We start from the raw sequence: 15,090 nt of genomic DNA, 5'->3' as shown, positions 1-15,090 counted from the left end.
TATTCTGATGAGCTTTCTTTTGTCTAGACTAAATTAATCATAAGGGACAGAAAAAAGTCTGATGTCCTACAGAAGACTATATCCATATATGGGAAGAATATAAAAGCAAAGCCATTCAATTATCTATTCATTCTGTTGAGTGCCAAATTAAAGGTTTTTGTTTTTGTTTTAAATGGATAACACTGCATCCCTGAGGCAGGCTAATATGCAAAATATTTTGTTATTGCTATACTTTCACTAAAGTAAATTTTCCAATGTATACAATCCTTCTATTCCATGATACAAAAATTGTATGTATGTTTTAGATAATTAAAAAGTTCTGAATGTATGACTAATTTTGAAACAAAAACACTTTTGACACTTTGTAAAATACTTAATTACAAAAATATCTCTTTGAAATTTTAAGTATAATCTACTTTTATTTTATAAATTTAGTATTACCATGTTCTTTTTACTATTTTACGCATGTGGGGGATTTAGACAACTTATCTCTGAATGGTAATATGTTTGTTCAGAAGTGTAAAACTATTCTAATCTGGATGGTCAAGAAAGAATCAAAAGCTTTATCTGCAATTGAGAATAATTTGGAAGCTATTTAAGAAAGAAAATGACCAATCCAGGTAGCCAAGACTTGAGTTTATTTATTGGATTCATATCTCCCTTCTTAAAAGGACATTTACAAACTCGATTTCAAAAATAAAAGAAATTCTTTATGACAAATTTCACGTTTTAATTTCAATATTACAGGTATGTTCTTTTGTGATAAATTATCAGTTGAAACTGTTCCAGTGAAATCTGGTATCAATTAATTTAACACTTTATATAAGAAATAATAAAACATTTATTTTCAAGTCTTACATATATTACTTAAAATAGATACAAAATTCAGTTTTTAATTTTTAAATTGTATTGCTATTTCAAGCTACCTTAAAGTAAATACCTTAGTGGGAAAAAAGGTTTAGATTTTCCTGAATAAGTATGACTTAAAACAAATACTCTTAATAACAGTCCACCATATGTTATTTACTTAGCAATTAGGTAGGTCAAATGATTTATAAAATTATCTTGAAAGGAAAAAAGTAATATTTGTCGGGCAAGTAAAATAATTTTCGAGACTGTTATAATATGCAACTTAGAATCAAATTCGAGAACTTGATTGATAAGAAAATCTAACATTGCACAAATTCATAAATAATTGCTTAATTTCCATCTTTAATATTAACCTGCATTATTGAAGCACACTGAAAACAATGAGATGAGATAAGGTAGAAAAAAATTATACATATGATCGTTTGCTTGACGGAAGCATTGATTTGTTAATATACTTTCTTACACACATTTCCCTGTCCAAAAGTATAAACTTGCTTGTTTTCCATATATACAAGTATCCTGTGAAATCCTGGATTCTGAGAAGAACAAGTTTGAGGTATAGCCTTGAATAAAGCATCAAAATGCGTAATATTTTTGGCTGAGATTCAGCAAAATGACTGTCGGCAGAGAAGAGCTGATCGGAGTGTGCTTCCAAAAGTCTTCCAGATTTTTGCCCTCTGAGAATTTTGTTGGCGACATCAAATAATTGAACTCTTCAACATCAATATATACAAAGGCATTTTATTATTAACCAAAGAGAGGGGCTTAGAGTCATCAGAAATTACAACTTTATTTTTTCATAATACATATATTTATTGCCATCAGAGTTCTGCAATTCTCATAAAATTAGAGTCAGATGGAATTCCGGGACATGTGCAAGTTTTGGAAATGGACACAGGTAACAGTATAGAACTGTACACAAAATAATTACAATTTATTAAACACACTGTTTTAGCACATCCTGGATGGATGAGAATGAGCACCATATTTTTTATGAATATATATTTTTCTCGTTTTGTTTTCTACAGCACCAAAGAAATTCAGATAGGAAAAGGAGAGATGAGAATTGGGAATGAAGAATCAGCCCTGTTTCCATCTTAGCCACACTAACTTATATCTTTACGATTTTCAAAGCTTTTGTCATGTGATTCTGCCCCCACAAGGGCATCGGTATCTCCTAAATGGTACCTGCATATGTAGCAAGTTGTTTTCTATACCATCCTTATTCAAAACTTGCATGTGGCACAAAATGGGTTGGTGGCACCAAGGTATATTTTCTGTTGATTTCATGTGTTCTTTGTCCTAATCTTAGCCAAGAAAACAAACGGGACCAACTTCAAATCCGAACTTCTGATTCTGATCACCGAAGTCATTGATCATGACATCAACAATAGGTACTTGATCAATTTTTGGTGTATTGATTTCAATGACAGTCTTTTCATAGCCTTTTCTGGACTGTAAAATAAAGCAGAAATAAAAAGTTACACAATCATTTAATATTTTTAAGTGCATCTTAATTTTTCTTAGGCTTCTAGTGGAGGTAAGAAGCTGAGAGAGAAGAGAATAGAAAAACAAATTTTCTATTATCTATGTAATAATTCTTATTACTGAAATAGTTCTAAATTTTGAACATTGATTACTACATTTAATATTTAGCTATAATTACTTAACTATGATACAGCTATATATTTCATAGTTAAAAAGAATCTTGAGTTAATAAACACAATATGAAAATTGATGTTGGTATTGAATCCTCATATATATATATATACACATATATATATATATTTTTTTCTTTTTCTTTTTTGAGATGGAGTTTTGCTCTGTTGCTCAGGCTGGAGTGGAGTGGTGCAATCTCAGCTCACTGCAACCTCTGACTCCCAGGTTTGAGCCATTCTTCTGCCTCAGTCTCCCAAGTAGCTGGGTCTACAGGCATGTGCCACCATGCCTGGCTAATTTTTGTACTTTTAGTAGATGAGGTTTCACTATGTTGCCCAGGCTGGTCTTGAACTCCTGACCTCAGGTCATCTGCCCACCACGGCCTCCCAAAGTTCTGGGATTACAGGGGTAAGCCACAATATCCAGCCCCTCCTGTATAAATAATACATCTTTACCATTATAGTTAAGATATACATGGTCAAATTCTGTTACAGAAAAATTTGAATACAGGTTCAGAACTATAATGCAGAAAATCAAAAGTCAAAAAATTTCTTCTGCTATATGTTAATTTTATGAATATTAAACAATAAACTATATTGGAGAAGCTTTTCCCAACTCTTTCTCCATTCATTTGCTTTATTCTCTCTTCTTTATTCTACTTGCACTACACTCATTTTGAGGAAAACATGAACTTATTTATCTATAATTGTGACTTCTCTTTAGTCATCAATATTTCGCTAAAGCAATGAGCTTTTTAGGGCACCTATTTATTATTTTCTTATATAAAATCTTATGTATGTGAAAAAGGTACTTCTATAAGATAGAGATAACAATAATGATAGTGGATCTCAAACTGATATAGTACAAATTAACAAGTTTCTTATAAAAAAAATATAGGGCTAAAAATTACTGATATTATAAATGGTGTAATGGTGATTCCTTTATCTGTCATTTTAAAATCACCAGTAAGGAGGCAAATGACATAAGGTTTTTTATTTTCTTTTTCATTTTAGGAATAACTGGCTGTGATATGATTCAAATGTCAGGATTAATAAAATAACATAATCCAAGATTACCTTCTATTATGCCTTTAAAAATGTTTCAGAGTGTCTATGCGTGTAACTGTGTGTGTGTTAAGATTACTGGTTTCTCACATACCATAGTTTAACATGTCAGGATTAAGCATCAAATGTTAATAACAACTGACATCCATTTCATGAGAAAAATCTGGCTTAGGACCAATTGAAACGGTGACATATTGCCTCTCATCTCTGTGAAGGCAGACAAGCAGAACTTATACTCACCGCACAGCCATCATACAGTGCTTTGATGAAAGGGTTATTGTCATAGGACATCTCCTCATCATTCGATCCCAGGAACCTAAGGGCTTTGTCATAATTTCCTGATGACACATCATACCAGGCTGCTGACTGATGACAGTGGTAGGTGAAATTTTGCCGAGCAGAGGCAGTCAGAAGTTTCAGGAATGTCATTTGCACCATATTGATGGAATTTCCTTCAACATCTAAATATGAAAGCTAGGAATAAAGGAATAAAAAGGCACCTAATGACTCTTTTCCTCCTTTATGCTACCAAGAATAACATCATCGTCGACAGTGAACTGTGATGCCAGAAGCATGTAGATGAATCAAAAGTCCCATGTTAACCTAATTGAAAAAAGTGTACACTGAGGGTCAGAAGACCCAGAGACAGGATTTTATGAATTGTATCCCACCTAAGTTACTGTAGCCGCTGCTTACCTTTGAAACAATCATGTTATCTCTATGTCTTAGTTTCCTAAACAGTCAACTCTATAAAAAATGCTTTAGTTTCCAAGAAATGTTTCAGTATATTTGTGCATCTTTTCGAAAAACAAATTGGTAAAATAATGAAACAATGAAAACCAAGGAATCTCAGAGTAATGCGAAGATTATCTGGTTTTATGATGTTTGATTTTGACTATTCCTTTCAAACATTTCAAAATGCATCAGCTTTATCCAAATCTGTAAACATGTTCTTGCACTTTTCATTTTTGGGGCAATAATTCTCAAAGGTTATTAATATTTTCAGAAATGCCTGTTCGTCTATTTTTAGATGATGTTTGTACTCAACATTGTATTGCTAGCATCAAGCATAATGTGCAAGACAAGTTAATACTTGTTGAGTCAATACTTATTCTGTGCTTATAGCAGTAAAGTAGTCTTAGCTGTAAATTATTAACAACTGTCTCCTATCATCTTTATAAATTGTCTTAGTTTTGGTAATTAAAATATCTGAGTTCAGCTGAAACATATACACTTAAATTTGAAAAAAAAATTTGAGATGTTCACCTAGATTACAGATGAGGTTAATGTAAAGGCAGTTATCTGTTACTTTCTTCCTTAAAACAGATTGTACTTAGTTCTTATTGAATAGCAGATCAGATGATGAGTATTTTTGTAGTTTTGAAGAAAAAAAATCTACTGGGAAAATTTAATCCACAAAGATAGAGTTCTATCTGTATATATTTTAAACTTATACAAAGATAATAATGTAATATGGATGTTTAATATGCAACTGGAAGACTATAATAGATAATTATAACTCCAGTGGAGAGCGTCAATGCAAGTGGTTAATATGCATGAGTTTGTATAGAAATAATAACTATATAGTCATAAATGGAAAATAATAGCTTTTCAAAGAACATTAAACAACTGAATAATTATCTGCATAATTGGAAAACACTTTAAATTCAATAAATTCTAAATAAAATACTTTAAACACATGTATATGTTTAAACACCTTTTAAATACGAATTTAACTTTGACATCTAATCTTAAAATATCTTTAGAAAATTATTGAAATGAACTGGTAATTGTACAGAAATCTTTAAATTTGTGCCAGAACAATCAGAAGAAGTTGCACATTCCAACTTACTGAAATGAAGAACAAAGAAGGAATTAGGTTTCAAGTAGGTAGAAAATGAAATAATAGGAAGATACTAAGTAGATATTATATTCCTTATACCTGACATTTCTAACATAATCAATTTTTATGATGTCTATCTCAGGTACTTAATAAATTGCATGATTTGATCCTTGTTTTCAGTAAATTTAGCATATTTCCATTTACTTTTATACAAAAATGTTAGGTTGCTTTAAGATACCACAGTGCTCTAAGAGATATTAGGTGGAACAAACTAGAGACCACAGGGAATCCTCCTTTAGCATAATTTAGACTTTCACTGTTAAGGTCCAGAAATACATAATTAGAACTTCACTTCTTGAGTTTGTGAAAAACCATTTCATGTTGAGGTAATAACATACCAGTTTTCCCCTCTTAAATTCACTAAACCAACTTCCTGGTTTCTCCTTTGGCCATGATGAAATTCTTACCTGTTGTAAAGGAATAGAAAAGTTAGTAAGTAGGTGAAAATTTACAGTATAAACAGCATTTTTATAGACATATAATTCATTTTTAGTAAGACTGAGAAAATAAGGAGTTCTTAAAATCATTTTAAAATGATACAAATTAGATTATACAAAATGAGATAAAGAGAAAAATTTGAGATAGATCCTGTAAATTCTATGCAGTGAAGATTGAGCCATTTCCTTTTTGTTCTCTTCATCGGCTCTAAAGGAAAAGGGGAAAGACGACCTGGTAAAGGCATACTAAGGGTTGCAGGGGACATTGGTGGAACACTCAGAAACCCTTTACAAAGGAAATCCTCCAACTGTCAGTCAGTGTCATCAAGCAAGGCAGGTACCGTCTTCACTCCATAGCCAAGGAACATGTTTGAAAGTATTTAGACAGTAGCTAAGGAGAGATGCTATGTGAAAGGCATTGACTGGAAACAACCCGAATCATTCCCTGCTGGTTAGAATATTTAGAATCTTTTATAGATTTGCATTTATTATTCTGCTTTGTGAAGAACAGCAAAGGGTATATAAGTCCTCACAATAGGGAACTTGAGTTATCTGTGTAAGAAACGGCATTTTCTATTTTTCCACATTTCTCTGGAGGCTAGGGTAGCTTTACTGTGCTTCATCACATGCCAAGTAGGGTTGGGAGATGGAAGTTGTTTTTTCTCCTGCCCTTACTACCCACTCTTTCCTCAGAAACTTAATTTTTCTCCCAAAACCATTAGTCACACATAAAGCTACTTGTTTTGCCTTAAGGAGTTTCTATGCCTCTATTGTCCACATCATTTACTAGGAAGAATGAGATTTATTACATGAATACCAATAAAGACAAAATGTCCCACTGATAAAATGTTTGGAGAATATTGTTATGCTTGTGAATAAACTTTCTTTACATTAATGATTTGCATTTAGCTTTGAAGATAGAACTCAGTATACTGCTAATACTGTTAGGTAAAAATTAAATAATTTGTTTAAAGGAGCTAAATATTTAAAAAATATGTAAGTGCAGAAAAGACTTTTGTTGTATATAAAAGATTAATTCTTTATAAAATTAGATATTTTGGGTGTAATATGCAGCTGTGAGGTCTATGATGTGGTAATTGGGCAGAAGAACACTATACAGGCACTAAAATTTGAGATTCAGCTGTGCTGTGTCATGGAAAGCCATAGAATTTTTGAGAGCAAGCAGGTGCAGAAAGAATACATCTGGGTAAAAAATAAAGAAGAGAAGTATTTGCTAACTCTCTGCATCAATTTGGTGCTTATTCATATTTATGCAAATGAAGTGCTCTAATTATTCTGTAAGAAAAGCAGATAAATGAAAATATGACAGTATAATTTTCCTGTTTAGTTCAATATTGCAAAACATGGCAGGAACTGTCAACATTCACCACCAAAACAGATTGGTACTTACTCCCTCAGATTTTTTGTCTGGATAAATGCAAGTCTCACCACCAGATGTGAAATTACAGTAAACTTTGAAGGAATCTCCTGAGCAACCTTGGTTAGGATCAATCCAATATTCACCTAGAAAGTAGCAAAAAATATGTCATATAAAAATGCATTGACATCATTGTTGAATGCATTAGATATCAAATTTTGTTAGAAAGAGAAATAGGAAAAATACATGTTAATAGATCTTTTCCCTTTTAAGCTTTTGGGCATATTGGGGTATGTTTTTTAATAGACAGTGATACTTTCTCTTGTCTGCCTCAAAGCTTTGCAGATGCCCCATATATTCTACCTGGAATACCTTTTTAAAATTCTTATCATGCCTATCACTTTTTGGTTTCAGCTTAAATATCATCTCCTCAAATATTAACATTCCATTTATCCCTGTGTAATAAATTGTATGCATATTGAAATAAGACATACTTGACTCCAAATCTCATAAGTATTATTTACTACTTAAATAATCTGAGTAGTATAATCAATATATTTTCTTCCTAGTTTATTCATTTGTAACAATGGAGGTGATGTCGGATCTACTTAGCCTCAGGGATCAAACCTCTGCCTTATTTTATATATATAAAAAAAAACTTCTTGCAATAAATGTACTCTCTCTTTGAAGGGGGTCCTAAGAAGAACTACTTTATATATTTTAATGCAGCCTGCTATTAACGCTATTGCTGAAGTGTTGCAGAACACATTTTATCATGTGAATAATCATCACCATTCATTTGGTGTTACGTGAGTAAGCATTGAAAATAGTGGGAGTAGCAAAGTTATTCTTTAGATAACTGACAATATGGTTTTAGTTAACAAGAGTTACTAGGAGTGAAAAGTGATATACATGTAAACATTACTTTGCTTCCCTCTGTTGGTGCTCAGAAAATGATACCCCAAAGTGAAAGCCTATGAAGCAGTTTTTCTCTGACCTCTGCCCTCCTGTCTCTCATCCCTCATTCTCCCCTGAGGCAAGTTATAGAAATTAGAATCCCTCCTCCCCAAAGTGGGTCATAGAAACCAGAACCCCTTTTCTGCAAAGCCAGCTATAAAACCTAAACACATTACTCTAACTGTTACAGTAGGTAGTCAGTCAGACATAAACAGGGAGGGAGAGTCCCGCCAACCCCACCAGGAATGTCAGGCGACCATCAGATGAAGGTCAGGCGGTTGTTAAACTGTCTCGCTAAAATAATAATTGGTTGCAGTTGGTGCCAGGGAATGGCCGTCTCCCTTTCCCTCATAGAAAACACCTGAAACTGGTGACCAGCAGCTTCTTTATATGATCTCAGGAGGTAGGCTAGTGGGCTCAAGCATGCGCAGTAAGACGCAAATGGTTGGCGTTTGACTGGTAGATAACCTTCCTCTGGGAACACTCAACAGGTAAGGGAAAAATGCCTCAAGTGAGCATGCGCACAACTCCAGTGAACACAAGGTACGTGTGGCCCCTCCAAAGTACTGACAGCCCACTGCCCTTGCAGACAGCGCACCCCAAGGGAAAATCAGGGGAAAAGAGATGCAAACCTCAGAAACATACCAATATAGAAAACCCCAAGTCAAAGGTCAAACCACACACTTGAATCCCTCAAGACGACCGCTTGACCCTCTTCCAAGTGCACTTTCTTTCATTCCTGTTCTAAAACTTTCTAATAAACTTTCACTCCTACAACCCTTAGTATGGCATATGGATTTGCCACTGCTAACATAACTTTCACCCACTTTTCTATGTAACAGTTGGCCGTAAAGTAATTAAAACCTTTATTCCAGAGGGGTTCTACCCTGTACTTGGGAGGATGAAATGCTACAATACAGAGGCCAGGGAGAATCTGAACAGAAGGCCTTACTAGGTTTCCCTACTCAGATTAGTACCATTAGCTCATACCCTTTTTTAATCCAATATTATATTGCATTTCTACACAGCTGTCCCTGCCTTATCGAACCTAAGCATAAAATCAGACAGCTTCCTCTGTATCTTTGCAGCTTGAATCTGAAGACTCCTATGTCATGTTAAACTATAATCAAATGCATTTTTAATACTTTTCTCTTGTTAATCTCTTTTTTTCTTATATAGGGGTGGCAGCTTTGACCTTTATACTGAGAAGGAAAGGAATCAAATTATTTCTACCTTTATACTTCCAACTGTTTTTCATCCTGCCACTTCATTTTAAATATTTGAATTACATAAGTCCACTGGCTATGAACTTTTAATATTTTAAAAGCTCAAATTGCTTATCTTGGTGCTGGAACTCTAAAAAATGCAGTATCAACCTGCTTTATCTTCTGCTACTACTTGTATATAAACAGGAAAAGTATTCTAACAGTCACATAGCTTTAATATGTTTTTTAACAAAAACATCTACATTTTTTTCAGATTACACCATTAATATACTCATGTCTGAAACAAATTAGAATTCTCAGGAAAAAAAAAATACAAGGAAATAAAAAAATCATCTAAGATTTTACCAAGTAGAGATAACCACTGTAAATCTTTGATATTTCTTATATGGTTTTTAGGAGTATATAACATTGAATTATCTAAATCATCTAAATCCTTTGCTTAAATACTACCAGTTAAAAGTAAATCTCCTTATAAATCACTAAACTAAATGTATCTTTTTCAGATAAACATATTATAAACATGAAGATGTCAGATACCAGTTTGTATAGGAATACTAATAATTACCTGTGTTTTACCTTTAACAGGTGTGCTTAAGATTAGAAGATTTTTGTGACATCCTTTTTTTATGCCGGCTGTTTTTGAACTACACTGAATTTTTCTATCTGCATTGAGTTACTTAGATCACAGTTATAACTGTCATTATATGACTGGTAGTGCAAAACGATATTTTCTGCTGAGTAAAGGGGAGACAAAATAGTTCAACATAAAGTGGGAAATTTAAAAATCAGATGAAGATCTGCCCCTTGCTACTTTAATAATTCTATAAGTTTAGTCAACTAACTTAGCATACCTGAAACTCTTTCTTTCTCTGACCAATAGGTATATAAAGGTTTTGTCAAAGAGTTGGTATGATAAATTATCCTAATTGTTATTAGTGAGTAAGAATTCACAGTTGTTTGGAATATCTGTGGATGAGTTAAAGATACATTTTTGCTCCAAGCTATCCAAATTCTTAAATATTCGGTGTACCAAATCATTGCTAAACCGATAGATCAAATATACATCAGTTATGCTATTTACATATATCCATATTATTCATACTAATCTAAAATACTAATCATATTAATGTATTCACATTAACATGAAGTTAGTAATCATATTACAATATACACATGTGTGTATACACAATATCTATTCTGTGATAGTTATTACAAGCAAAGTACATTTGTGTTAGCTCTAAACATCCAACAATGATCTTGTCATAGTTTAATAAAACTTTATTTAACAGACAAGGATTTTCCAAAGCAACTCTTGATTTATACAGTATAAATGATTTTTTTCTGGCTAGAAGAGAATTAACTTTTCGTTTTATTTAGAGACTGTATTAAACATTTAACTAGAATAAACGAGCTGACAATGCACCTCAGAAACTCAGAGGCTCGGTACATTTGCTTTGTCATGTATTATTAACATACCATCTGGGAAGTCAGGATGGCTGAGTTGCAGGTCTTTACAAGTTCGGGCTGGATTGGTCTGAGTACCCATAGGAAATTTCATATGCTCGATGTCTTGTTTCAGGGAATTGAGGGAACCAAATATTTCTTCCATTCCATCTGAGTAATCAAGAATATTATCATCTGCATCTGCTTGCATGCCTTCAGTATGTCTTCTCGTTTTTTTGGAGGACAAGATTGGTAAAGGCTGAATGACTTCTCCAGGTGGACCCTGTAAAGAAGAAAATATAAGTGCAATTGTTTCATAAGGTGGAATATTCTGCAGATATTAATTAATACTGGTTATGTTTTTGTTATAAGAAATTAAAGTTGGTTTAACTTTTCAGTAGCTACAAAATTTATGCTATAGGATAAGTTTATAAATATATAAATGTCATAGATTCTTCTATGATGAACTTGGTGGAAATACTGAGGTAGGTGAATAAGTTAGATGACTTCTCGCCCTTTATGTACACAATAATATAGCACAGATTTGTGTAGATATGTTATATATGTTAGTTTCTTGTTTATTAGTCATCATTTATATGCCCTAACTCTACAACTAGATTGTAAAGTCTCTGAGGATTAGAACAGCACTTTAAAGCTATTGCGCTCTTAACTATTATATTTGATAATTTATATTATAAAACATTAAACATTAAAAAATAGGTACACATTAGTTTGCTTCAAATACGTGTGACTTAAATCATTATAAATGAACAAACTTAAAATAAATGCAACCAGACTTTAATTCACATTGCGAGCAGAGCTATAGCAAATAGTTATCATATTGTCATGGGTTGAATTGGATCCCACGACAATTTGTAATGTTGAAGTCCTAATTCTCAGTATCTCAGAATGTAATCCCATTTGGAAATACAGTCATTGAAAATATAATTAGCTACCATAATGTCACTAGAGTGGGCCCTAATCCAATGTAAGCGATATTCTTATAAAAAGGAGAAGTTTAAACACAGATACACCCAAAGAGGGAAGATAATGTGAAGAGACAGGGAAAAGACAGCCATCACAAGCCAAGAAGAGAAGTGCAGAACAGATCCTTCCGCCATGGACCTCAGAAGGAACCAACGCTGTCGACACCTTGATCTAGGAGTTCTAGCTTCCAACACTGGGAGATAATACATTTCTGTTGTTTGAGCCACCAACTCTGTGGTACTTTGCTATGGTAGCCCTAGCAAACTAGTATACATATAGTTGGAAAGATTTTAGCTCAAGAAAGAAGAATAACGTTTCTTTCACATGGATCTATATTTTAATTCTACCATTCAATTAGTTATGTGAAGCCTAGAACATTTTAGTATTAATAAGTGGTAGCTATTACTATTGCTTTTATTAGTATCCTTATATATGCACTAGGAAAAAATGTGAAGCATCTGAATTTTTGTCATTATTCCTAGAGTCAAGCATAAATGTATCTTTATGGCATAAAATAAGTTGGTTTCAGTAATGTGACAAAATAGTATATGAATCTCTTGAAAAATTAATAAAAACAAGGCTATAATATATAATTAGGGTATTTATATTTGAACAGTGAAATCAATTAAAATTTAAGTCTTGGCATGTAGACTTGATTATGTAAATGATATAATGTTTCCTATAAAATCAGCACTTTTGACAGAATGTGCTTTTTGTCTATCTTATAAATTCAGAGAAATCATTGGCAGCTTCCAGATGCGAATTATCAGAATATCACTCTTGTTAACATGTACTTACCGGAGGCCCAGGAGGCCCTGGAAGACCACTGTCACCTTTCTGGCCAGCGGGTCCCTGTTAGAAAGAAGAGAGAGGACATAAATAAAGAAGAGTCAATTAAATAGGTTTCAATGAAAAATTAAATTGTCAAAGGGAAAAGTACTTACAGTAGAGCCTTTGTTACCCTTTGGGCCTTGAGGACCCTAGAAAATGCAAAGGCAAAAGCACAGATAAAAATCTGGAGCATTTGTGTCTCTTTGTTATATTTGTAACTTAACCCTACCTTATAAGGTTATTTTGTCTTGTACTTACTGGCAAGCCTGGAGGACCAGGTGGACCTAATGGACCAGCAGGACCAGGAATTCCCTAGAGAGAGAATCAGCCAATGTAAAGGGATTTCCTCAGCTATTTCATTTTCATGTTTTCATAACTTTTTAACATTTTCGTAACAGCATACACTATAAAATTTAGAGTATGCAAAAATATTTATGAATGGCTTAAACATTTTTCCATGTTGAATCTAAAAATTAACTTGTGCAAAATAATCGGAATTTTTCCTATGTTGCTACAATATCAATGAGGTTTTTCTTTTAAATCTATGTGTGTATATGTGTATATTCCTTTATCCCTCAGAATATGATTTACAGGTGATGGGAATTTAGTACATGTTGGTTTAAATAATACTCAACTGTAATTTTTATGGTTTCTAACTTAAATATTGTAAAATTTATTTACCCTAGGGCTGAATACAAATATCTTTTTAAGAACATTACTGACTTAAACAAATTAGAATTAAGACACTCTAAATTCTTTCTTTGATCATACTTAAAGGACTGTGTGTGTGTGTGTGTGTGTCTGTGTGTGTGTATATTATTGGAAATGAGTAGAAAAAATAACCTGTATTTTTACTCACCCCATCCCCTTTTGCTCCTGGAGATCCTTGAGTTCCAGGGAGCCCTCGGTCACCTTTTTCCCCTTGTTCTCCTGGAGGACCAATCAGGCCAATTAAACCAGGATGTCCCTTTGAAAAGCAGAGAAAAAAGTTATAACATGTGCATTACTATCTTCATAAAATTTTAGTTATAAAATATTTGCACATTACATTTCTAAAGCATAAAAATGAACAATGCTGATAAAACAACATTAAAATAACCCTTCTGAATGAAATATACAGTTAAAAATCTCCTTCTCATCACCTAACTGGATCTTTTACTGCTTACTTTAAGTGCGGGCTTTATTAAGCATTGGAAATAATACAAAACAAAATGCTTTCTAAAAATATCATTTTAAGTACTCCATTTGAGGAATCTCTCAACCAAAAATGACCATCTATAATTTTAGTTGAATAAATAACAGAAAACTCATTATTTTAATAAGTATCTCATTTAATATGAAATAATTTCTATTCTTCAGAGACTCTGCAGTCTTTAAAAGGCATTTGAAGATTTAAAAATAATCCAAACAATAATAATACCATTTTTAAAAAGGCTCATTTCTCTAAGTACTTGGTGCAACTCAGCATAAATTATAGGAGAGCAAATTAGTATTTGAAAGATATTTCTAGTTTAAAATTTTTATTTTCACATTTAAAAACATAAAAATAGATATTTTGTTATTCAGCCTGTTTATTTTCTGAATAGTTATTTTAGTATAACCATATGCTTTCTCCATATGGTTGCTATAATGGAATCTTGAGAAGATATAGCACTGAATTCTGGCACATTTTTCACTATTTGCATATTTTCTCCCCTCTAAATACATCTGGGAAACTAAGGATTGAAGCTTTTTTCAGGGTTAGAATGATGAAGATATTGGTTGACATTTTTTTTAAATGATTTTAATCTGCAAAAGCAAGGCTATTAGTATATAAAAGCATATTCTTTTATCAATAACACATTCTTTCATTCTCACCTTTTCACCCTTGGAGCCAGGGTCACCTTTGAGACCAGGTAAGCCAGGAGGTCCCTAAATAATAAAAAAAATAAATAAATAAAAATAAAATAGAATAGGTATGAATTAAAGAATCCTATGACTAGTCACAGACCTAGTTTGGTTTTGAAAAGACGGAGTTGAAAATAATAATGATTAATGTTGCTTTATTTTTAAGGCTTCTAAGTAAATTTACATATTTAAAATGCTATGGTTTAATTTGTAACCATAATATTCATAATTTTGATTAAATGAATGTGAAGTTAGAAATAGAACATGGTTATATGGGTTTTCAGTTAAGAAGAAAGTGTCAGTTTTTAAGTACACTAGTTTCAGAAGGGATTTCCAAATTATATATCCAGTCAGTCAAACATTTTTATGTTACACAAATTTAAAAGGTTATAATATTTTTAGTACAATTTTTGAAAAACTCAATAAACTTTTGACAGTCAATAGATCT

The 15,090-nt window shown here is 32.5% G+C and overlaps 1 protein-coding gene across 1 annotated transcript in view; it reads right to left on the bottom strand.

Annotated features, from left to right (window-relative positions):
• Positions 1 to 621: 621 nt before the first annotated feature.
• The window catches only part of LOC116272796 (collagen alpha-1(XI) chain-like), a gene marked incomplete at its 5' end in the record, with an annotated part of 95,191 nt that continues 80,722 nt past the window's right edge, over positions 622 to 15,090 (bottom strand). The window contains 10 exons of the mRNA XM_031661612.1: positions 622 to 2,325; positions 3,834 to 4,067; positions 5,835 to 5,903; positions 7,345 to 7,457; positions 10,971 to 11,220; positions 12,723 to 12,776; positions 12,869 to 12,904; positions 13,014 to 13,067; positions 13,615 to 13,722; positions 14,613 to 14,666. Of these exons, the coding sequence (XP_031517472.1) occupies positions 2,179 to 2,325; positions 3,834 to 4,067; positions 5,835 to 5,903; positions 7,345 to 7,457; positions 10,971 to 11,220; positions 12,723 to 12,776; positions 12,869 to 12,904; positions 13,014 to 13,067; positions 13,615 to 13,722; positions 14,613 to 14,666 (1,119 nt within the window). The remainder of the gene's footprint in view (positions 2,326 to 3,833; positions 4,068 to 5,834; positions 5,904 to 7,344; positions 7,458 to 10,970; positions 11,221 to 12,722; positions 12,777 to 12,868; positions 12,905 to 13,013; positions 13,068 to 13,614; positions 13,723 to 14,612; positions 14,667 to 15,090) is intronic.

The sequence above is a fragment of the Papio anubis genome, unplaced genomic scaffold (assembly GCF_008728515.1).
Source record: "Papio anubis isolate 15944 unplaced genomic scaffold, Panubis1.0 scaffold202, whole genome shotgun sequence".
NCBI classification, from domain to species: domain Eukaryota; kingdom Metazoa; phylum Chordata; class Mammalia; order Primates; family Cercopithecidae; genus Papio; species Papio anubis.
Note: the sequence above shows the minus strand (reverse complement) of the source record. Positions and strands in the feature narration are given on the sequence as shown.